Source organism: Zonotrichia leucophrys, chromosome 14 (genome assembly GCF_028769735.1).
Source record: "Zonotrichia leucophrys gambelii isolate GWCS_2022_RI chromosome 14, RI_Zleu_2.0, whole genome shotgun sequence".
NCBI classification, from domain to species: domain Eukaryota; kingdom Metazoa; phylum Chordata; class Aves; order Passeriformes; family Passerellidae; genus Zonotrichia; species Zonotrichia leucophrys.
In genome coordinates, this window is record NC_088184.1 from 15,671,393 (window position 1) to 15,693,626 (window position 22,234).

The 22,234-nt window shown below is 56.7% G+C and overlaps 1 protein-coding gene across 5 annotated transcripts in view; it reads left to right on the forward strand.

Moving 5' to 3' along the window:
• Positions 1 to 22,234, forward strand: part of PRKCB (protein kinase C beta) — an 83,453-nt gene that overhangs the window by 19,361 nt on the left and 41,858 nt on the right. For 4 of the 5 annotated variants that reach the window (XR_010442062.1, XR_010442063.1, XM_064726299.1 and 1 more), the window contains exon 3: positions 15,249 to 15,331. Coding sequence is in view for 3 of the 5 variants with exons in the window: in XM_064726299.1 (XP_064582369.1) it covers positions 15,249 to 15,331 (83 nt within the window). In the remaining 2 variants the exon portion in view is untranslated. Of the gene's footprint in view, positions 1 to 8,912; positions 8,980 to 15,248; positions 15,332 to 22,234 lie in introns of those variants that run through there. The other variant, XM_064726302.1, reaches the window with a different exon arrangement.

Genomic DNA, 22,234 nt, shown 5'->3' on the forward strand with positions numbered 1-22,234 from the left:
TGTGGAGGTGTCCCTGCCATGGCAGGGCTGGCACTGGGTGGGCTCTGAGGTCTCCCCCAAGCCAAGCCTGCTGTGGTTTGGTGGTTTCTGTGCCCCCCAGGTGCCATCCCAGCCTCATCCCACCGCTCCCAGCCAGCTCAGGGCTGCTGTTGCCACGGGAACGTTCTGGAGTGGGAAACCTCCTCTGATTCCCTCTCCCTGCTAGTTAAGGCACTCAGATGGATCTGGAGTCACAAATACAATAGTTTTGGGGTGGTGCAGGGAGTTGAAGGATCTTTCCCTGCTGAAGGAGCTGCCTGAACTCTCTCGGGGTTGAATGAGATTTTCCCCTCAGTGCCCACTCAAAGCCCACTTTGCCAGCTCTGTGTGTGTGGGGCTGCTCCCTCTGCCACCTGCGGGGATAATTAAGACCTTCCAGGTTGCCATAGAGAGTATTTTGCCTCCTAATATTGCACCAATTTATATTTGGGATATTTTTCTATGAAATTGCCAGTGCAGAGGCTGCTGTCTTTGTCAGGTGCGCCGGTGGCAGGTACAGAAGGGGAGGCCTTACCCAGCCTGTAATTGGCAGCATGGAGGAGATGCTCAGCGCTCCTGCTATTTCTTTACATTTGGTATTTCTCACAAACCCCATCCAGAACGTTCCTTCCTCGCTGAGGGGCCGTCAGCAGCCTGCTGCAGGAGTGATGGGATCCTATGTAGGCCAAGCCCTGGACGAGGAGCCAGCAGCTCCAGAGGAATTGCTCTGCAGTGACATTGGCCCTGCTGAAATTCATCTTGGTGAACTTGGCCCTCTGAACGGGCACTGCAGAGTCAGAGCAGCAGCACCAAAGCTGGGTCTGCCCCTGGGAGCTTGCTCACCCTCTCTTGCTTCTGGAAACCTTTTCCTGCTTTCTGAACCTCCATGGCTTGTTCAGGTGGGGATGGAACCAGGGCTGTGCTGGGGCTGCAGCTCCAGCCCTTCCCCAGCACTCACCCCTGCTCCTCTGGCAAACTGCAGCTCTGAAAAGAGCAGCACAAAGGTTTGTGTTGAGTTAGAGCTTCATAGCGAAGGGCTGCTCTGAAGGGAGATGTGAATGCTGCCCTTGGACCCCATGATAGGAGCTGGGGCTGGCAGGGAGGAGAGGCTGTGGAGAGAAAAGGGCTGGGGCAACACAAACACTGACCCCAGGGAGAAAAGGGCTGTGGGTCTGCAAACACCCACCCTGGAGAGAAAAGGGCTGGGGCAGCAGCTCAGCCCTGCCTGGTCACCCCCTGACCCCTCTGGGCATTCCTGGGTGTGGGGTGAGCCTGCAGCTCTGCACAGCTGAGTGCTGGGGGCCTGCAGGGATGCTCGGGAGGGATCCTGGCACTGCAGGGCTTGCAGGGCAGGGTGAGAGCCCAGGGTGGGCTGGGCATGGGGGCAAGAGCTGCTCCTGAGCCAAGGCAAAGCCCTGGAGCCATGGGGTCCTTGTCCCTGCAGCTCCCAGAGAGGGGACAGGGACAGGGCAGCTCCAGCACAGGGGGCTGCAGCTCTCACTCACTCTCTCCCTGCCCGGAAGGAGCTGTAATTCCATTAACGAGCTGAATCTGCTGGGGTCAGCCTTTGCCATCCCAAATAAGACGGTAATGAAAGGGAATTAGGAGGTAATTGTGATGAATGGCCCCCGGCTGGCAGGGAGCTGACGCAGGTGGGTGGGTGCCACACGGGACCACGGCCCAGCAATGCAGGTGAGGATGGGAGGGGAGGAAGGTCCTGCAGGATGATGTGAGGCAGGAGAAGGTGCAGGCCAGGAGGAGGTTCACCATGTGAATGTGGTTTATTTTAGAAGCAGTTTGCTGTGAATTAGCACCTGGCAGGGTGCAAAGCGTGAACTTTTGGGGAGGCGCCTTTTGGTGGGTGTTTGGTGTTCCCGAGGCCGAGGGGCAGAGAGGAGCTGCCCTCGGGGTGGCTGGCAGCGAGCTGAGTCCTGGGCTGAACCTGCCGCCTCTGCTTCAGCTGCAGCCTCCATCACTGCCGGGACAGGCTGTCTGCGGTGCAGGCAGTGATTTACAGAGGGACCCAGCTGATGCCAGCTCGGAGCTGCGGGGGCTCGGGAGCCTTTGGCAGCTCTGCCAGGCTGCTGGTGCAGGGGAAGGGAGGATGAGCCCCAGCTTTTCCTGTCACAGCGGCAAGGGAAGGGCTGGAACCGGCTGCCCAGGCACGGTGTGGAGTGTCCCTGCATGGAGATACCCAAAGCCAGCTGGGCATGGTCCGGGCAGGCTGCCCTGGGCGAGCAGAGGGACACGGTGACCTCCAGACATCCCCTCCAGCCTGAGCCGTTCTGGGATTTTATGGAGAGGGAGATGGGAGAGCTGATGGAGCCGTGCTCCTGCAAAGCTTTGGTGGGGCTGAGGAGGAATGAGGAGGGGGCAAGTGAGGCTCTGCAGGCCGGGAGGAGCGAGACCCGGAGCCTGGAGCTCCCTGGCTGTGTGGGGACAGAGAGGGGACAGAGGGGACAGCAGGGACAGCGGGGCCGGAGCAGCACTCGGCAGCCGGAGCCGGCTCTTTCCCCAGCCCGGCGATGTGTTGTGACTGTTTATGTAAAAATAACAGATCTTTCCAAATATTTATCGCTGGATCATGTGCTGAGGAGCGGGTGCCGTGCGCTCGGAGATGGAAAGCCGCCCCCGAGCAGCTGCCAATCCGGGCTGGGGCTGGCACGGCGTGCGGCTCCGGGGAAGGGCAGCAGCTGGGATGGTCACAGGGATGGGTGTGAGGGACAGCGCTGTGAAACGGGCTGGCATCAGATCTGCTTGAATGGGCACCTCTCTTAGGGGTTTCTAACCCCAGACCCTCCCAAGTTTGTGTTGGCAGGAACTTTAGAGTGGCTTTGGGGCAGCTCTGGAGGAGGAGCATCCCCCTGAGGAGCTGGGTGCTGGGTATGTGTCTCCCTGTGCAAGCCCAGCAGCTCAGGTTAGGGTAAAGCAGCTAAAGGTTCAGGCAGCCTTTAACCTCCCAGGAGCTCTGTTCCTCCTGCAGGAGCTGCTAGGCAAGGCTGGGGCCATCCATCCATCCATCCATCCATCCATCCATCCATCCATCCCTCCATCCATCCATCCATCCATCCTGCAGCATTCCCCACGCTCTGCAGCTGCTGCCAGGCACCAGGGTGGTGCTGTGGGGATGCTGCACTTCCTTTTGGAAGGGGAAACTCCAGGTGGGAAGGTTGCTGGGAGCTGGGATGAAATGTTTGATGCGGTTGCTGCAGCTGCCCTGCTGAGGTGCTGTCTCTGTAGTGTGTCACAGGTAAAGGATGAGCTTCCCTTTGCTGAAGATCAGGGTTTTATTCCAAAAAGCAGACTGGTGGCGTGGAAAAGCTGGGCACACAGCTGGGGGCTGCTGCCCATGTGAGAGATGGAGCTGCAGCCTCCGAGGGGTCACCAGGAGCTTCTGCTGCTTCTCATGCTGGCCCTGCTGGCAGCTCCTCAGAGAGGCTCCTCTCTGCTCATTGCTCAGCACAGGGGACACAGGAGAGGCCAGTGAGAGCTGCAGCCATGGCACACTCAGCTCAGAATTTCAGTATTTCTGAAAACCTGCCCTGGTTTGTTGCTCTCAAGTGCTGCAGAACAGCTGGGAGACATTTTGGGCGAGCTCACAGATTTTTACTGTCCCACTTAGTCTGTTATGTACGGAGCTCTCCCATTCATTGCCTTATTCAAACAGCCTGGATGTGAAGCTGCCTCTGGGCACGATGGCTGGGGCAGGGTGGGCGCTGTGCCAGCACAGGGTTGGGATGGAATGTGCCCTCTTGGCACCAGGGCTGGCAGGAGCTCTGGGGCTGCATCCCTGTGCTTTGGGTGAGGCTTCTGCAGCCTGGCTCGCTGGGGAGCTGCTAAATTGCTTCTCCAAATGTCATTAACAATGCAAATGGGCTCTTTCAGCGGGACAGAGCTGCATGAAGAAGTAGGGCACGTTGTAAGCATTAATAAAGTCCCACTGGCCAGCAGGGACGTGGACGGGCACAGTGAGCCAGGAAAGCCCTTGCAGGGCTCCATGGAAATAAAACCAGCTCCTCTCCTCTCCCCTGCCCTCCTCCCTCGAGCTGCCAGCCCAGATAACGTTCTCATGGAGCCAGTGGTGTGTGATGGCACAGGACTGCTCCCCACGAACAGCAAACCCAGTCCCTGGGCTGATGGAGCTTTTTAGGGCAGCAGAAGAAAAAGGCTTCAGCCACTTTGTTACAACAAAATTCACCTAAAGGATAATTTCTGTTACAATAAGGTAAACCATGGAGGAGGTTTGATTTCCTCCTCCCCAGCAACGTGCTTTAAAACCCTTCCCTTAATGTGATCCTGCAGGGAGTGTCTGATTTCACCTTCCCTGCTGACCTTGGCCAGGGCTGGTGCTCCCGTGTCCCAGCTCTCCATGGCCATCACCTTGAGCAGGTTCCTGAGCTCATTCCACACGCTGCTGCATCCCAGAGCCTCCCTGGGGACAGCTGGGGACAGGGACAGACGGATCCCTGGGACAGGGACAGACAGATTGCTGGGACAGGGAGAGATGGACAGGGACAGACAGATCCCTGGGACAGACAGATCCCAGGGACAGAGCTGCCCACTCCTCCTGCACCAAGGTGACTCTCCAGCTCTGCGCTGCCTGTCTGGCAGCATCAGTAAAACCCTGCTCTGAGCAGCCCTGGCTGGAGCAGGGGGAGCAGCCACACTAAATCTGTGTGTTGGAAATGTTATTTTAATGTCCTATCCGTGGAGCATCGAGCACGGTGCCAAGCGCAGGAGCTCGGTGCCAGCTGCAGCCCTTTGGCTGTGCTGGAGCAGAGGTGCTGCTGTGCAGCCTGGCAGGACTCAGGGTCCCTTCTCCAGGCAGGAGAGCCAAGCAGAGCCGTGGGATGCCCTCCCCTGCCCGTGGCCCAGGGCTGCAGCTGCCAGGGCAGTGCTGAGGGGTTCTGCTGCTCTGCTGCTGCTGGCAAACCTCTCAGGGAAGTGAGCATCCCTCTCCTGGCTGGGGCCCAGCAGAGCAGCAAGCATCCTCCATCCTCCCCTCCTTCCCTGCCTTCCCCATGCCCTGCCAGGTGCCAACGCCCCCCAGGGCAGCCAGGCTGGGCTGGCACTCGGGGTGAGCCCCGTGCCAGGGCTTGGCCAGGGGCTGCCTCAGTGGGAGGGTGAGCACAGCCCAGCCTGGGAAAGCCAAAGCCTCAGCAGGAGCTGGGGCTGAGCATCCTCAGGATGGCCCAAGGCTTTGCTGGGCTGTGCTGTGCCGTTCTGTGCCGTGCTGGGCTGTGCTGCAGCCCTCCCTCCCTGCAGCTGCTGCTTCCTGCACAGGAAGTGGCAGCGTTTCTTATCTTGGCAGCTCCCTCCCTCCCTCCTTCCCTCCCAAGAGTTTTAGGGCTGAGCAGGGCTGAGAGCAGCTGGAGGGCAGGTTGTGGGTGCCCCAGCCATGCCTGGAGTGCTCCATCCCCCAGCCCCTGTGCAGGGCTGTATTTTGGGGAGGTCTGGCTGCAGGGAGGGGCTGGGTTGTTGCTGGAACAAAACTGGGGGGGATTGCAGCTCTGTGCCCAGCTCTATCCATGCCTGATGTATGCCATCAATCTGTCCATCCATCCATCCATCCATCCATCCATCCATCCATCCATCCATCCATCCATCCATCCATCCCTTCTCCTTGGCTCTGGCCCTGCCCTTGCTCCCCAGCTCTGCTGTTTTGTTCTCGTGCTAAAGCCCCATATTTGACAAACAGTTTTTTCCCTGGCCTGGAAGTTTTGCAGCCCATTGAGATTCTCCTGTGCTGTTTTCCCTGCTCTCCTCTCTCCCTGTCTGTGGTGGGAGGCAGCGCTGCAGGATGGGCTGTCCCAGGACAAATCCCGTGGGAGTTTCCTCACACACAGCCTGGGCCTGGAGCTGCAGGAGGGACAGGAGGGAGCAGTGGGCAGGGCTGGGGATGTCTCCTTTCCCATTGCTGTGGGGATTAGCCAGTGTGTGCAGCTTTTCCAGTGTGCTGCTCCTGGGAGGGTTTCACCTGAGGGCTGAGCAGGGTGGGAGGCTGGCAGGGATGGGGGTCTTGGGGGTCCCTGGTAATACCCAGGCTGTGCCATGCAGCAGCAGGGAGGGGCTGCAATAACACATCCAACAGCAGCATAGAGAGGGACAGAGAAGCACCCTGAGATGGTCTGAGGGCCCTTTGCTCAGTGGTGTGCACAGGAGCTGTGCCATGGCAGGAGCTGCTGGTGCCCAAAGTGCTGCCAGGGCACGTTTGGGCTGGGGGGGATCTTTGAAACCCCAAGTTCATGCCAGGGGTTGCTGTGCTGTCACCAGGAAAGTGCTGTTCTGGTGGTGTGGCCGCAGAAGGTTCACAGTCAGTGCTTGGTGTTGGGAAGCCAGGGCTGTGCACAGCCACACAACTGCAACACCAAATAAAAAACTGCAACACAACTGCAAATAAAAACTGCAAATAACTGCAACACAACACCAAATAAAGCCCCTCTGGAGGCACCTTCACCTTAGCAGGGCCCTGGATAATTGATGCTTTCACTTGCAGTCGGATCGAGCTGTTCACGTTCCTGGGTGTTCAGGAAACCCTTCAAACATTGTTTGGTGTGTGGAGAACAAGCCCTCCTAAGATGCTGCCAGCTGAAAATAAGCCCGAGGCAGCAGCAGGGAAGTCATTAGTCTTCATATCGGACACACAGAAATATGTTTCTGTTGTGTTCGTGATTATTTTTGTTTTCTGCACTTCCTGGAAAGCAAAGGGACCATGCAGCGTGGTGGTTTTTTTTAGAAATGCAGAGGGGAGCAGGATTACAGCCCGTGCTCTTTAGCAGTGTATAAATTGCTCCCAGCCCTCGCTGTGCAGTGACTCTGGGCTCACGCTCTGCTCCTGATGGGGTTTTGTCCAAAGAGCTGAGATTGGTCACATTTGGGGGCTGGTTTGGACCCCAGCTCGTGGCTCACTGGGCACCCTCTGGAGGGAAGGTGAGGCTCTGGCAGAGCCCCTTTGGGAGGGCTCCCAATCCCCTCAGCTTGCAGGGTGTCCCTGTGCCAGGCTGGTGCCACGTCTGTGGATGTGCACTCTGACCAGTGACACCAGTGGCACCAGGGCTGGGACAGCTGGGTGGGCACCAGCTGCAGGCACAGCTGGAATTGAGACCCTTTGAGTCCCCAAAGACTTCACCAAGCAGATGTCCCTGTATGTCCCAGCCTGTTTGGAGGTGCAGGCAGTGCCACCTGGGCTCTGCTTTTGGAAATAAGACAGTGCTCAGAATAGCCAGAATTAAGGGGGATGGAGGGGGGGATGCAAGGAAGAAGATGTGAGTGAAGTTCCCCTCTCTGTCTTGGAGATAAGCTCCGAAATCCAGCTTTAAGTGAGTTGCATGATTAGCACTTTGGGGCCTGGGTTTTTATCTGCCTGGAACAGGATTAATACGCTGTGACAAACAGGACTGGCTTCAAAGCAGGCATGGCTGGGGCTGGGAGCTGAGGGAGCCAGGCTGGGGGTTATCTGTGCTGGGATGCCCTCTCCCAATGCCTGCCCTCTCCTCGGGGCAGCGCTGAACCTGCCGGGATCCCTTCCCACCCTTCTCCCTGCTCCCGGGAGCCTGACCCGCGGTTTCAATTACAATATTAAATTACCAGGTCACCAGAGTCAAAGTAGGCTGCCAAGTTTTTAATGATCTTCTCTTTCTTCTCATGTGGAGTTGGTTTTTTTTTTTTTTTTTTTCCGAGCCTCCTTTCCATCTCTGCACTTTTAATTGAGACCATCTGTAATTTAACACATCGCCACAGTTGTGTAACTGGTGCAGGGTTTTAGGAGGACTCGGTGCTCATCCTCAGGGACTGCAGCAGCTTTCCACTGGCTTCCAGTGCCTTCCTAAGAAACCCAGAACTAATTGCCAGGACCGTTTAATCTGCTCCCTGGGGGCTTTGATTAATCACTCAGTGCTTATTTTCCATCTCTGCCTGCTGCAGGAGCTGAGGGTGCAGTGGTGGGCTGGGGCTGGTCCCCATCAGGCTGGTGTGTGGGTGTGGGTGAGTGGAGCTGGCTGCAGGCACCAGGGGTGGCACCAGGGATGGCACCAGGGATGGCACCAGGGACCAGAGCCCAGCCCTTGGGGTCAGGTTTGGGCTCACAGGGTGTCCTTGCTGCCTGTCCCCACTTGTCTGAGGCACCAACCCAGTCTGTCCATCAGTTCTGCATCTCAGGGGCTTCTCCTCTGCCTGGCCTTGGCCAGCCCCTGCCTGTTCCTCCTCCCCCATCACCAGTGTCCCTGCTAGCCCTGGCAGTGGTGGCCCCAGGCGTGGGGCTGTCCCCTCCAGCCCAGGGGTCCCTCTCACCCTGCCAGCCCCCTCAGATCACAGGGCTCGTAACCCAGGCTTTAGGAACCAGTTAGAAGGGATTGTTAGCATAGAAATAACCAAATTCCAGCTCGAAAACGCCCCTGATGGTGCTGCTGCAGTGTGGGCTGGCTGTGGTGAGGGACTAGGGGAAGCTGCTTCCCCTCCTGTTCCTGCAGGGCTCCTGTGGGGCGGGAGCTGCCCTGGGCAGGGACAGAGGAGCCTGCAGGGGAACGGTGCCTGCTCCTGGCCTGGAGCTCCCCCCAGCCCTGTCTCTGTGTTTGGGGAGTGGGTGAGTGGTTTCTGCATGCCCCGGGGCCACCCCACCCTGCACAGCCCCTCTGAGGCTGCCCCAGGAGCTGCTGATGGTCCCTCCATGGCTTCTGTTGTGGTGGGACTGGGCCAGGCACCTGCAGGGTATGGGGAATGTGGAGGGATAGAATGTAAGGAAATAGTGTAGAGGGTATTCTCACACTTGAGGAGTTGCAGTTGTACCAATTACTAAAGATTAGGAACAGGCTTGTTTTTAACAAGTTACAGCTGTGCTTAATAATGATGAGTGCTATAGAGGGGTGGGTTAGCTGGGTGGGGAGATGAGCTGGAGCTTGTTGGCTGTGCAGTGAAGAAGGAGTCAGTGCTGTGGAGAGCTGCCCATGAGAAATCACCCAGAAGGTATGGGAGCTTTGCAATAAGATACCAACAGGGACAGGCACAAGCAGGGCAAGAGCTGCTCCCCCAGGGATGTTGGGATGCTCTGCCTGCTGCTCCCAAGCAGCTTTTGGACACAAACAATTTGGAGAGGAGGCAGGAGCTGCACCTGTGCCATGCCCTGGGTAGAGGAGCCTCATCCAAACGTGGCACAGGCTCCTGTGCCAGCAAGAGCCACGGAACCTGGGCCAGCCCCTGTGCCCTGCAGCCTGTCCTGTCCCTGCAGTGGCTCTGGGTGCTGCAGGGTGAGGAGATGTCTGTGCACACTGAGGATCTCTGTGCACAGTGCGGGTCTCTCTCTGCACAGAATGAGGCTCTCTCTGTGCAGGATAAGCATCTCTCTCTGCACACTGAGGATCTCTCCCATCCCAGCTCTGCTGCTGCCATGGTCCCGTCCCCACCCACTCCCCTTCCCTGCCGGCGATGATTGATGCTGCTCATCCCGCTGGCTCCAGCTCGTTCATTGTCATGCAGAGGATGTTGTCACTTCATTCTGGTATTTCATGGAAAACTGCAGGCGGCTCGGGCTGTTTTGTTCATGAAGCCCTTCTGAGAGCACGTGGCTGGGCCCAAAATACTCAGCCCCTTTCAGTGAAAAATGAGGGGTTGGTAAAGAGTTCCCTTTGGGAAGCAGAGGCACAGCAGCCTCCCTGCCCTCCTGCGCAGTGCAGGGCTGGTGTGGGGCACTGGGAGCATTGGATTCACAGGAATTGTGCTGGCCAGGGCTTGCCCAAGGAGCTGCAGGTGCCACTTGTACCAAGCTGCTGCTGCAGCCTGGCATTGATGGTGACATCCCAGGGTTCTGGTGCCATCCCTGCCTTTGTCCCCCCACCAAGGAGCACCCAGCCCACGATCCCAGACCTGCCCCGTGTCACCTCCCCATCCCTGGAGCTGTTCCTGGCGCTGCCCAGAAATCCCTGAGGATCACAGCTGGGATTTCACTGGAGCTGACAGTGGGAAAACAGCTCAAGCCTGAGGAGCTGACGATGGCTGCGCTGTAAGAACCCCAGAAAGCTTTTAACCAAAGCTGGGGATTAAATCCAAAGAGCACAAATTTTAGCTCAGCTCCTCTCTCTGTGTGCTCTAAGTGATTAAAAGCTGTAAAGCGCTGTCAGAAATACAGGACTTCCCCTCCTGGAGCCCTTCTCTCCCCTTATTTTATGATTACCATGCTTCGCTGCCTCTGTTTGATGTCGTGAGTGTGATTTTTTAGCATGCAAAGGAAAGGAAAGCCGTGGGCAGCTCTGCCTGGGGCACATTTTGGTGCCTCCCCGGGCCGGGTGGTGCCTCTGACCCCGGGGGTTTGCCCAGTGTGGGTGGAGAAGCACAAAGCTCCCTTAAAAAGTCCTTTTTTCTCTTTTTTTTTGGCGTTATTTTGTTTCCCTCAGTTTTGCTAATCTGAATTCCAAGCTGTTTCCCAAAGCTGTTGTTCCTTGGGAAGAGGAGTCGTTATCCAAATGAGAATATCCACAGGTTGGAAGGGAGCAGCCTCACACTGAGATGTGCTCGAAATAATCTCTGAGCTTCCCTGGTATCGGAGCCATCTGCCAAAGCTCAGCCCCGGCAGCTCCCCGGGGATGCTTGAACCCCTCCCTGGCTTTGATTTTCAGATGAATCTTGCTTGAACCTTCTCCTGTCTCTGTTAACTCTCCATCTGTCTCCCTCACTTGACATGCTGCATCCGAGGCTGTTCCCGGTGCTTGCAGAGCTCTCCCTGGCCTGAGGAGAGGAACAGAGGCTTCCCTTGGTGGGATGAGTGTTCTGGGAAGGGCTGGGCTCAGGAGCCACCGGAGGTGACGGCCCTGAATTATTCATTCAGCCAAGGACCGGGGGAAATTGATGATTCCCTTCTGCAGAACACTGGGACGAGGCGTTCGTGCGATGCAATTAGAGCACCAAATGGAGCCCAGGGAAGGCAGGGCTGGGCCCTCCTGCAGGTGAGGGTGTTCCATGTGGGACATGGGGCCAGTGCCCCTCCTGTGCCAGCTGGGAGCCAGCAGGGCACCAGGGCATTGGTCACCCTGCTCCCGCCCTGGGTGCCAGGGCGTTTGTCACCCTGCTCCTGCCCTGGGTGCCAGGGGGTTTGTCACCCTGCTCCTCCTCCTTGTGGTAGGGCGTTTGTCACCCTGCTCCTCCTCCTTGTGCCAGGGGGTTTGTCACCCTGCTCCTCCTCCTTGTGCCAGGGGTTTGTCTGCCCTTCTGTGAGGGCTATGGCCTTCAGGAGTGGCCAGGCAGCTCATGACTTTGCAGGCCTTGCCATTGAGCCTTTCCCATTGCTGGGAATGCCTGTGCTGGGTCCCAGGGTAGCCTGGTGCTGGTATAAGCAGCTTGAATCTCAAAGGGCTTTTCCTGGGCACAAACCCCAGCCCAGGAGGGGTTTTGTGTTCTGAGGGCAAATCTTTGGGCACCTTTGGGCAAAGTGTCAGGGGTGAGGGATGGCAGGGAATGCTCCTGAGCCTGCTCACAGGGTGGAAACAGGAGAGGAGGGAATGTCCTGCAGGAGCAGGGAGTGTGTGCAGCCTGGGCTGGCAGGGCTGCTCCTTCAGATGCTGCTGCAGGAATTGGCAGCAGGGTTCCAAGGCATGCAGTGCTTCTGCTTGGAGCTGCATCCCTGCCCAGCCTGGCCCCTGCAGTCCTGCATCCCAGGCACACCTGGGCAGCTGCAGCTGGGGCAGCCCTGCTGTTCCCTTCCCAGGGCCAGCCCTGCCCTGCTGGAGCTGCAGCCAGACGTGTGTTCTGCAGCCTTCAAACGCCTGGAACACGTTTTGATGTGGTTCCTCTGATTGGCAGCTCTGGAATCAGCAGGGAATCAGCAGGGAAATGCTTGATGGTTTTTCTGGAGGGTTTGTGAGCTGTGGTTTGAGCCAAGACGCCTTTCTCTGTCTGTGTGTGTGTGTGTATATATATATATATATTTAAGCAATACTGTGTTAGCATTTTCTAGCATTTTCTCTCTTTCCATCCTCCACAATAAGACGTTTCCTAGGGTTTGAGAATGCCCTGCTGCTGCTGTGGTTTCTTAGCTCTCAAACCCAACCTTCCAGGAGATCTTTCCTCCCATCCCTGTGTCGGGATCCCAGGGAACACAGGTGTGTGATCTTGCCCTGGTGTTTTGGTGCAGATCTTTTCAGATCTGAGGCACTGTGCAGGGGCTGCTGTGGAAAATGTGCATCCCAGCAAATCTCCTAAAAAACCTGCTGGGCTCAGGGTTTGTGTCCTTCTCTGCTCCCAGGACAGGGATGTCTCCCCAGACCCTTACAATGGATCTGGCCCTGTAGGAAGGTTTAGGGCCAGCAAACCCTCCTGCACTGTGCAGTAAAGAGTGGGAAAGGTTAATCTTCCATTCTTGTTGTGTACAAATGGCTCGGGATGTTTGTAGACAGCCAACCAGTGGGATTTGATAACTTTATTACCCAAATAATAAGATTTACAAATTAACTGTCTAATTAGCAACCTGGGAGAGCTGCTGCTCGTGCTGGGGTTTCTAAGCTGACAAAGACATGGGCTGAAGCTGCTCAATGGCAGCAGGAGGGCAGGGCAGGGCAGGGGGAGATCTCTGCAGCCTCCTCACATCCCCAGGGCAGCTCATGGGAGCTGGGACAGGATTGCTGCCCTGAGATCCTGCTCCTGATTCACCCTGATTGCCTTGTGCATGGATGGAGCTCTCACTGAGCATGGGCAGGGCTCCAGTGGAGCCTGCCAAGGCCTGGGGAGGGTGCAGAGCCCCCAGTGCTGCTGGGCCGCAGTGTGACCGTGCTCACAGGGGCTTTCAGGTGAGGGGAGACACGAGAATGTTGGCTCCATGTTCAGAAGGCTTGATTTATTATTTTATGATATATATGTTACATTAAAACTATACTAAAAAGAATAGAAGGAAAGGTTTCATCTCAGGCGGCCTAGCTAAGAATAGGATAGAAAGAATAAAAACAAAGGTCTGTGGCTCAGACAGAGAGAGAGAGCCAGCTCTGCCATGACTGGTCACTAATTTCAAGCATCCATATGAGACCAATCACAACAACCTGTTGCATTCCACAGCAGCAGATAACCATTGTTTGCATTTTGTTCCTGAGGCCTCTCGGCTTCTCAGAAGGAAAAATCCCAAGAAAAAGGTTTTCATAAGAAGATGTCTGCGACAGCACAGAGCCCCCAGTGCTGCTGGGGCACAGAGCTCTCTCTGCCTTGCCCTGCACCTGCAGGGAGGTTCTGCTTGCCCATCTTCCTGTGAATTACCTTGCACAGGTTGGAATCACAGAATCCTGGCATGGTTTGGGTGGGAAGGGCCCTCAAAGCCCACCCAGTGCCACCCCTGCCATGGCAGGGACACCTTCACTGTCCCAGGCTGTCCCAGCCCTGTCCAGCCTGGCCTGGGACATTCCAGGGGTGGCTTTAAGGTCCCTTCCCACCCAAAGCATTCCATGGCAGGTTCAGCCTGGTGTCCCTCTGGTTTCCCTGCAGAGCTGGAATGGTCCCAGTTCCACTGTCCCAGAGCCCAGCCCTGGCAGCAGAGCCATGCTTGGAGCTCTCTGGGTTTGCACACACACTTAGGAGAAACCCCTGCTAATAGAGCTCTAATTCCTTCCTTCCTGCTTCCCAGATGCTTCTGTCTCCATGTACAAATGACAGAAATGGTGAGCAATGCTTTCAAGAAAATGTTTGTTTGTTTGACTCAGAAAAGCAAGTGAGAGGTCCTGCGAGGAGAGAGCTCTTGGCAGCTGTTCTGCCTCTAAAACCTTCTGGGTTTGTTTTTGTTCACAATGGAAAATGTGAAAAGGAAAATGAATTTACAGCTGGATGTGGCAGGGCACAAAGAGAGGATTGTGAGGTTCATGGCTGATGTCACTTGCCTTTTCCTTGTTCCTTAGGAAAAGTCCCATGTTGCTGCAACTGGAGCCTGCTCTGTTCCTGCCCAGCTCAGTTTGGTTCCTGTGCTGTCTCCAAACCTCAGTCCCTGCTCCTCATCCTGCAGAGGCTCTTATTCAGTGTAACTGCAGCTCTGGGAAGGGATGTGGTAGATGGGAGAGCCCTGGGGCAGAGCAGAGCGTGGTACCAGGGCTGGTTCCTTGGCTCCCTTTGGGCCCTGGAGCTGAGCTCTCATCTGTGGGACAGGCAAGGGACAAGTGATTCTTTAGGGTCTGCACCTGCAGGAGATGCTGCTCCACTCCCGGGGCTGAGGGCACCCCAGGTTGCTGTTTCACTGTTTATGGGGTGGTCTAGGTTGGAAAAGCCCCCAGGAATCATCAAGTCCAACCATTGCCAGCATGTCCAAGGCCATCACTGCCCCACCTCCTCCTATGTCACATCCACATGGCTTTAAAGCCCTTCAGGGACTGGGATTCTGTAGTTGTGGGGACTCTCATGGGTTTCTGGGTACTTAAAACACTTAAACCACGCAGTAACTTGTGCTCAGCAGAGCAGAGAGAACATGGGAGGCAGAGATTTCCCTTTGGGGCTGAGCCTGCAGCCCTGCCCGATGTCCTTCTCTCCCTGTAGTCACAAAACCCAGCACGACAGTTAATTTGAAGGTGCTTATTTGGCATTTGGGGGAAAAACCAGCCTTGAAATTCGGAGCTCTGGCTGCACAAACTGCAGAGACAGCGCTGGCAGCTTCAGGCAGGCACATGCTGAAAGGGTTTGGTGCTGTGGGATGGGGTTTGGCTCTGGATTCCTCTCCTGGGAGCCTGGGCAGGGGCAGTGGGATTGGTTTCCCTCTCCCAAAGGGCAGGGCTGGCATTGACGTGTGTGAGGGGAGGAGGACGTGCGTGTCTGCTGGTCTGGCAAACGGGGGCTGGGGAGATGCTGGAGAGAAGCAGAGCTGTGGGAGGAACATTGCCCACCTGTTCCCTTCGGTACAATCTTCCATTTTTGGCCACATGCACTTTTCAGCTCAGATCCACGTTCTCCCTCTTTTTATTCCCAGCAGTGACCTCAGAGCGTGTGCCACGGGTGACAGTGAGCTCAGGGAACAGAATTGTCCCCGGCCCTCCTCTGATGTGCACCTGACACTTTGTTCTGCCGAGTTTCACCAAAAGGCCTGGGGATATTCCATAAGGGTTCAAAACCTGCCAGGGGTTTGCTTGAAAACCCTCCTGGCGCTGCTCAGAAATCCACATGGCTGTGGTTTGTTTTGCTCCTTCTTGGCTCTGACATGGCTGTGGTTTGGTGTGTTACCTCTTGGCCCTCGTGGTGCCAGTCCTGTGCCGTGCCCTGACCCTGTCCCTGTGCTCTCTTTGCAGTTTGCTGCTTCGTGGTGCACAAGAGGTGCCATGAATTCGTCACCTTCTCCTGCCCCGGTGCTGACAAGGGCCCTGCCTCGGATGTAAGTACAGGTTCTGTGCTGGGCTGGGCTTGCTGGGCTGGCAGCACCTGCAGGAGATGCTGCTCCACTCCCTGGGCTGGCAGCACCTGCAGAAGGTGTTCCTTCAGTCCCTGGGCTGACAGCACCTGCAGGAGATGCTGCTCCACTCCCGGGGCTGAGGGCACCCCAGGGTTGCTGTTTCACAGTTGATGGGATGGTCTAGGTTGGAAAAGCCTCCAAGAATCGTCCAGTCCAACCATTCCCCAGCACTCCCAAGGCCACCACTGCCCCACCTCCTCCCATGCCACATCCACATGGCTTTAAAGCCCTTCAGGGACTGGGATCCTGTAGTTGTGGGGACTCTCATGGGTTTCTGGATACTTAAAACACTCAAACCATGCAGCAACTTGTGCTAGCAGAGCAGAGGGAACATGGGAGGCAGAGATTTCCCTTTGGGGCTGAGCTGCAGCCCTGCCCCGATGTCCTTCTCTCCCTTGTGTCACAAACCCCCCAGCCCTGCCAGCCGAGTCCCAGCCTTGTTTCCCTGAGCATTTCTGTCCCTGTGCATCCCTGGCTTGGGGCAGCAGAGCTGGGAGCCCACTCTGCCAGCAGCACTCAGGTCTGTCTGGCAGGTTCTGGGCTTTTCCGTGGAAACTGGCTAATTTGGGGAACTGCTGGGAGAGAGGAGCTCGAATTGGGGAAACGACAGAGCACCACAGCTCTCACCCTTAAAAATAGAAGTGGTGGGAGCAGGCGGCGTAGCAGGCAGCGGGAGGTGGAGGCTAAACACGCCTGGTGTCCCAGAATGGGGCTGTGCCCTGCCAGGGACAGGGGAGAGGGCTGGGGATGAGGCTCTGGGGGCAGCAGCACTTGGGGGGGTTGTTCTGGTGCCTGTGCCCCTTCCTGAGCCCTGCTGTCTGTGCAGCCTCCCTGGGGGCACACACGGCCCTTCCTGCACCAGGCCACCAGCCCAGGGTGGCACTGCTGTCACCCACACAGGGACAGGAGCCCCTGAGGGCTCCCTGTGCCAGGGACAGGCAGGGAGTGGTGCTGGGGGTGTGGGCAGGAGCTGTGCCTGCCTGGAGCAAGGGGTGAGGCTGGGCTGGGGTACCAGAGCATCCCTGCTCCCTGTGCATGGCACTGCCAGGGCCTGTGCCAGGAGCATCCCTGTTCCCTCTGCATGGCACTGCCAGGGCCTGTGCCAGGAGCAGGGGTACCAGAGCATCCCTGTTCCCTGTGCATGGCACTGCCAGGGCCTGTGCCAGGAGCATCCCTGTTCCCTCTGCATGGCACTGCCAGGGCCTGTGCCAGGAGCATCCCTGTTCCCTGTGCATGGCACTGCCAGGGCGCAGGGATGCTCTGGTACCCCTGCTCCTGCCACAGGGATGCAGGCAGGGCAAGCTTCCTTCCTGCTGCTCTGCCAGCCTTGCTCTTCCAGCAGCACAATTATATCCATCATATATCTCATTTATAATTATATAATCATATCATCCTGAAGGAGCTTTGAAGCAGGAGAGGAAGAGCTGCTTCAGCACCCAGTAATGCCTTGGTGGCCTCAGCACTGAGCCAGGGCCAGGGGCTGTGCTGGGAACAATGAAAGCTGCAGCGAGTTTCCCAAAGCTGCAGCGAGTTTCCCAAAGCTGGAGTTCCCTCTGCTCTGTGCTGCTGATAACCACAGTGAGGATCCAGAGCCACCTGCATGGGGGGCTGACCTGGTGCCATCAGACTCTGCTGCTCGCTGGGGTGGGTTTTGGTAAATCTTCATAAATATGAATATGAACCCCACGGAAAAGAGATAATTTTATTGCAGGTATCAAACCTGCAGCCTGGCTGGGCCTTTCCTGCCAGCCCAGTGCTGCTTTCCCTATGTCCTAGACCTGGAGCCAAGGATAAAAAATGTGTTGAAAGCAAAATATCTTCTAACTTCGCTCCTTGAACTCTGTGTCTGCACAGTGCTGGAGAATTGAGGAGAAAACCATTCTGTAGCTGTGCAGTGCTTGTGGTGTACCTGCAAGTTTCCAGTTTAGCAGCTGTGTAATTCTGATTACTGGGCTAGAGCTGTGCCCTGGGAGCTCAGGGGGTGCTGGAGCTTGGTGTGTGCACAGAGAACCTGAGGAAGCAGAGCAGAGCCCTGGAGACAGGGAAATGTCAGAGTCCCCATCTCTGCTCCCACCTTGGGCTGCTCCTGTTTGATCTGGCTGAGTCTGAGCCTCCTTGAGCAGAGTGGGAGTGTGGCTGTGTGTTTAACCTTGGCAAGGAGCAGGAGCTTCCATCTGGGAGAGAGCACTAATTACACATGATAGTGTCTCCAAGCAGGAAAAAATGAAAGATTAATTGCTTCTTGCAGCAGGGAATGGAGCAGCGGCTGGAAGCAGCGGTGCTGCAGGCACGGGGCTGTGTTTGTGCTGCACAGCTCTGCAGCAGGGCAGGACCTGGGCTCCTCACTGGTGTCCTGTGTGCCTGGGGTCCCTCCTGGAGAAGGGAGAGCTGCTGAGCAGGGGCTGAGAGCCCACAGCCCCTCCTGTGTGTGACTGACCCACAGCGAGGGCTCCAGGACCCAGAGCCAGCCTGGGTAATGTATGCCAGTTGGCAAACCTAATTAGAGCTGGAGCTATTAGCAGAATGCATAATTATTTAAATTGTAGAGAAAATAATCATTAAGATGACCTTCTTTGCATGATCCTGCTAAAGGTCATCTAATCAGGATGTGTTAATAAACATCAGAGTTGCTCTGGGAAGGTAAGGGGCCAGTGTAGCTACATTTCAATTTTGTGTGTAAATTGTCCCTGTTTGTGGGAGAGGAGCTCAGGAAGGATTCCAGGAGGGATTTCTCCATGGAAAGGGCTCCCCCATGCTGTGCCCCAGGGCCCCTCTCACTCCAATGCTGTCCCTGAGCACAGGACCCCAGTCCCTGCTCCCAGCTCCTTTCCTTCCTTTGGATCCCTGCTCCCAGCTCCTTTCCTTCCTTTGGATCCCTGCTCCCAGCTCCTTTCCTTCCTTTGGATCCCTGCTCCCAGCTCCTTTCCTTCCTTTGGATCCCTCCTCCCAGCTCCCTTCCTTCCTTTGGATCCCTGCTCCCAGCTCCTTTCCTTTGGATCCCTGCTCCCAGCTCCTTTCCTTCCTTTGGATCCCTGCTCCCAGCTCCTTTCCTTTGGATCCCTGCTCCCAGCTCCTTTCCTTCCTTTGGATCCCTGCTCCCAGCTCCTTTCCTTCCTTTGGATCCCTGCTCCCAGCTCCTTTCCTTCCTTTGGATCCCTGCTCCCAGCTCCTTTCCTTTGGATCCCTGCTCCCAGCTCCTTTCCTTCCTTTGGATCCCTGCTCCCACCTCCTTTCCTTCCTTTGGATCCCTGCTCCCAGCTCCTTTCCTTCTTTGGATCCCTGCTCCCAGCTCCTTTCCTTCCTTTGGATCCCTGCTCCCAGCTCCTTTCCTTCCTTTGGATCCCTGCTCCCAGCTCCTTTCCTTCCTCCTGGATCCCTGCTCCCAGCTCCTTTCCTTCCTTTGGATCCCTGCTCCCAGCTCCTTTCCTTCCTTTGGATCCCTGCTCCCAGCTCTCTTCCTTTGGATCCCTGCTCCCAGCTCCTTTCCTTCCTTTGGATCCCTGCTCCCAGCTCCTTTCCTTCCTTTGGATCCCTGCTCCCAGCTCCTTTCCTTCCTTTGGATCCCTGCTCCCAGCTCCTTTCCTTCCTTTGGATCCCTGCTCCCAGCTCCTTTCCTTCCTTTGGATCCCTGCTCCCAGCTCCTTTCCTTTGGATCTCTGCTCCCAGCTCCTTTCCTTCCTTTGGATCCCTGCTCCCAGCTCCTTTCCTTTGGATCCCTGCTCCCAGCTCCTTTCCTTCCTTTGGATCCCTGCTCCCAGCTCCTTTCCTTCCTTTGGATCCCTGCTCCCAGCTCCTTTCCTTTTCTCGCAGCTCCTTTTCTCTCAGCTGCCCTGGCCAGCATTTTGGCAAATCCTCCCAGCCTTCCCGCGACTTGCTGCTTTCTGTTGTCCTGCTAATTAACTCCTCCAGGCCTCTGCTGTGCCATCTGCCCCTGGAGCAGGCGCCTGCTGCTGCTGACAGCTCCCGTGGGATGAAGATGTCTCAGCCTTGCTCCCTCCCAGCACCTCCTGCTGCTGTCCCAGCCCCACAGAGCCTCTGCTGCCCCTGCCAGGCTGCCCTGGCTGCATCCCAGTGCCTGCCCAGCCCTTCCCTCCTCGGCCTGGGGCAGGGCAGGGGTCTGAGCCCAGCTCAGAGGGATGGTGGGCTCTGTGCCCTCCCCTGCCCAGCCTCCTGCCATCCATGCTTGCCCTGCAAGGGAAACCAGGGAACCATTTCTGCCTGCTGGGAGCTGTTCCCTGCACACCCAGGGGAATTTCCACATGGGAAATGTGGGGTTCAGACACGAGGGTTTGGGTTTGTGTCCCTGCCAGGATTTGCTGAGTGCAGGCAGTAAGCTGTGGCTGTGTTGTATTTGATGTTATGCTGTTTAAATCACTATGAAATTCACTTTTAAATGGTCTCTTCCTATGAACTGCGCTAATTCTCCTTCAGCAGAGATAAATTAAAGCTTTCTTTGCAATGAGACGGGGAGAGCAGCAGCCCCTAATGCTGAAGGCAAGGCTCTGTGTTCTGTCAAACGCAGCAGATGTGAGTGCAGAGGTTTTCAAACACCCCTGGCTGTCCATGTGGCTGCAGCTGCCCCTTCCTGAGGCTCTGCTGATGGAGATTGGGAGCTCCAGGGCTCTGGGGGACCGGTGGCACTGTCACTGTCACCTTCCACTGTCCCAGCCCCATCCGGCCTGGCCTGGGACACCCCAGGGACCCAGGGGCAGCCCCAGCTGTGCCAGGGCCTGCCCACCCTGCCAGGGAGGGATTTTATTCTTATTTGGACAAGGAAACAGGAGAAACTTCAGATGCAATGAGTCAGGGCTGGGATATTGCAGGGGATGCTGGCTCTGCAGCACTGATGGGAAGGGAAGGGCCTCAGCATGCACTGGCTCTGCTCATGGCATTTTCCAGCTCTGCTCCACAGAAATCTGTTCCTGCCCCGCTTCTCAGTGCTGCTGGGGGAGGAGTGGAGCCTTTTTCTTTTCTTGGCAAACTTCTTTTTAACCATTCTTGTTTTAAGTCTCAGCATCTGCATACGCAGTGTTCTCGTCAGTCCTGTCTCCGTGGTACAAAAATAGTCTCTGTGCAGCCACTCCAGCCCTGCTCAGCAATGATCCCCACAACTGCCACTTTCTGGCACTTTCTCAGGCGCTGCCCAAGGTGCCCCTCTCAGCCAGAGAGAGCCCTGCAGCTCCTCCTCTGCAGCCTGGCTGCTCCATCACAGCTTTGGCTGTGCCCCTGTGCCTGGGAGCAGGAGGGGAAGCCCTGCTTGGGGCAGGGATGCTGCTCTGGGGAGCCCAGCCCCATTTTGGGGATCCCAGCCCTGCTCTGACTCTTTGCTTTTCCAGCTCTGGCTTCTCGAACCCCGGGTGCCAGTGGGAATTCAACATCCTTCTCGTGGAGTGGGAATTGCCTCCTTCTGCACAGAGCTGGTGTTTTTTATGAATGACTGATGCTCTGGCTTGCCTGTGCAGGAGTCTCTGTTCCTGGAAGGGAGTGCAGCAGTTCAGGGGCGATCCCTTGGGTGGCACGGGCTGGCACATGTCCCTCATGTCCCCTGCCCACCTCTCTGCCCGGTGCAGGGGTGCTGTGCTGTGCCCGGGGGCTCTGCAGGATGCAGGGGTGGGCAGAGAGAGCTCCTCTCTCCCAGGATATTGCAAGGAAATCAGGATCACGGCGTGGGTTGGGATGGAACTTTCCAGACCATCTCAAGTCCTGGCTGCCTGCCCTGAGTTTCATGGGGAAACTGCCCCCACCTCCTGTTCTAGCCTAAAATCCAGGCTTAAATTCTCTGCTCTCCTGTAAATGTCGGAGGAATGAGAAGGCTCTCAGACCTGCAGAGTCACTGGCAGCACTGGCTGCTTGGGGTGTCCAGAGGGCAGGTTTGTGACCTGACACAGGACAGGGTGACTGTGGCCCCTTGTCCCCTCAGCCTTCCCTGCTGCAGCCCTGCTGTGCCTGCAGCACTTTCCTCGGGGTAAGATGTGAGGTATTTCCAGTTTCAGTGCCCTGGCTGGAGCCTGTGCCCAATCCCTGGCACGGCACAGACCACGTTAAAGGCAGCTCCGTTGGTTTCCCCTCCTGGGTGCCATTGGGGGTTTCTGTGGTGCTGAGCACCAGAGCAGAATGCTGGTGATTAATGCAGCTGGAGGCTCCAATGCAACAGTGCTGGGAAATTAATTTCAGGGGGATGGAATGTATTGGCGGTGATGTTATAGCTCGCTTCTGATTCCACTCTTTATTTATTTACTCTGCTCACAGTGCCCTGAAAAGGTGTCTCTGCTAATGCCTGGGCAGCTTTCCAGGCCATTAAAAAGCTGCTCAGCTCGAATGACAGAGCTGGGACTGAGCCTCATCCCTAACCCTTAAACAATTAACGTGAGCTGAAACCAAGCTGCTCCTGCTGGAGCCTTCCCTGCCTGTGCTGCTGCTGGGGGGTGAGCCCAGCACTGCCCAGCCCAGCCCCTGCTCCAGGCCCTCCTGAGCCCCAGGATTGTGTCCCGTGTCCTCCCTTGCGTGGAACGTGCTAAGAAAGGCCAAACTCCTGCTCTGCCTCAGTGCTTTGTCCCCGTGCTGGGCTCTGGCTCCCTGTGCAGAAGCTGTTTCTTCTGCAAGTTTTCTCTGGCACAGGTGCCCAGAGCAGCAGTGGCTGCCCCTGCATCCCAGGCCAGGCTGGACAGGGCTTGGGGCACCCTGGCACAGTGGAGGTTGGGACACATGGCAGGGGTGGCACTGGGTGGGATTTAAGTTCCCTCCCAACCCATTGTGGTTCCTTTATTTGGGTTTGTTTGGCTCTAACTCTTGCTGACCCTTGCTGGAGCCCAGGAGTTTGCCCAG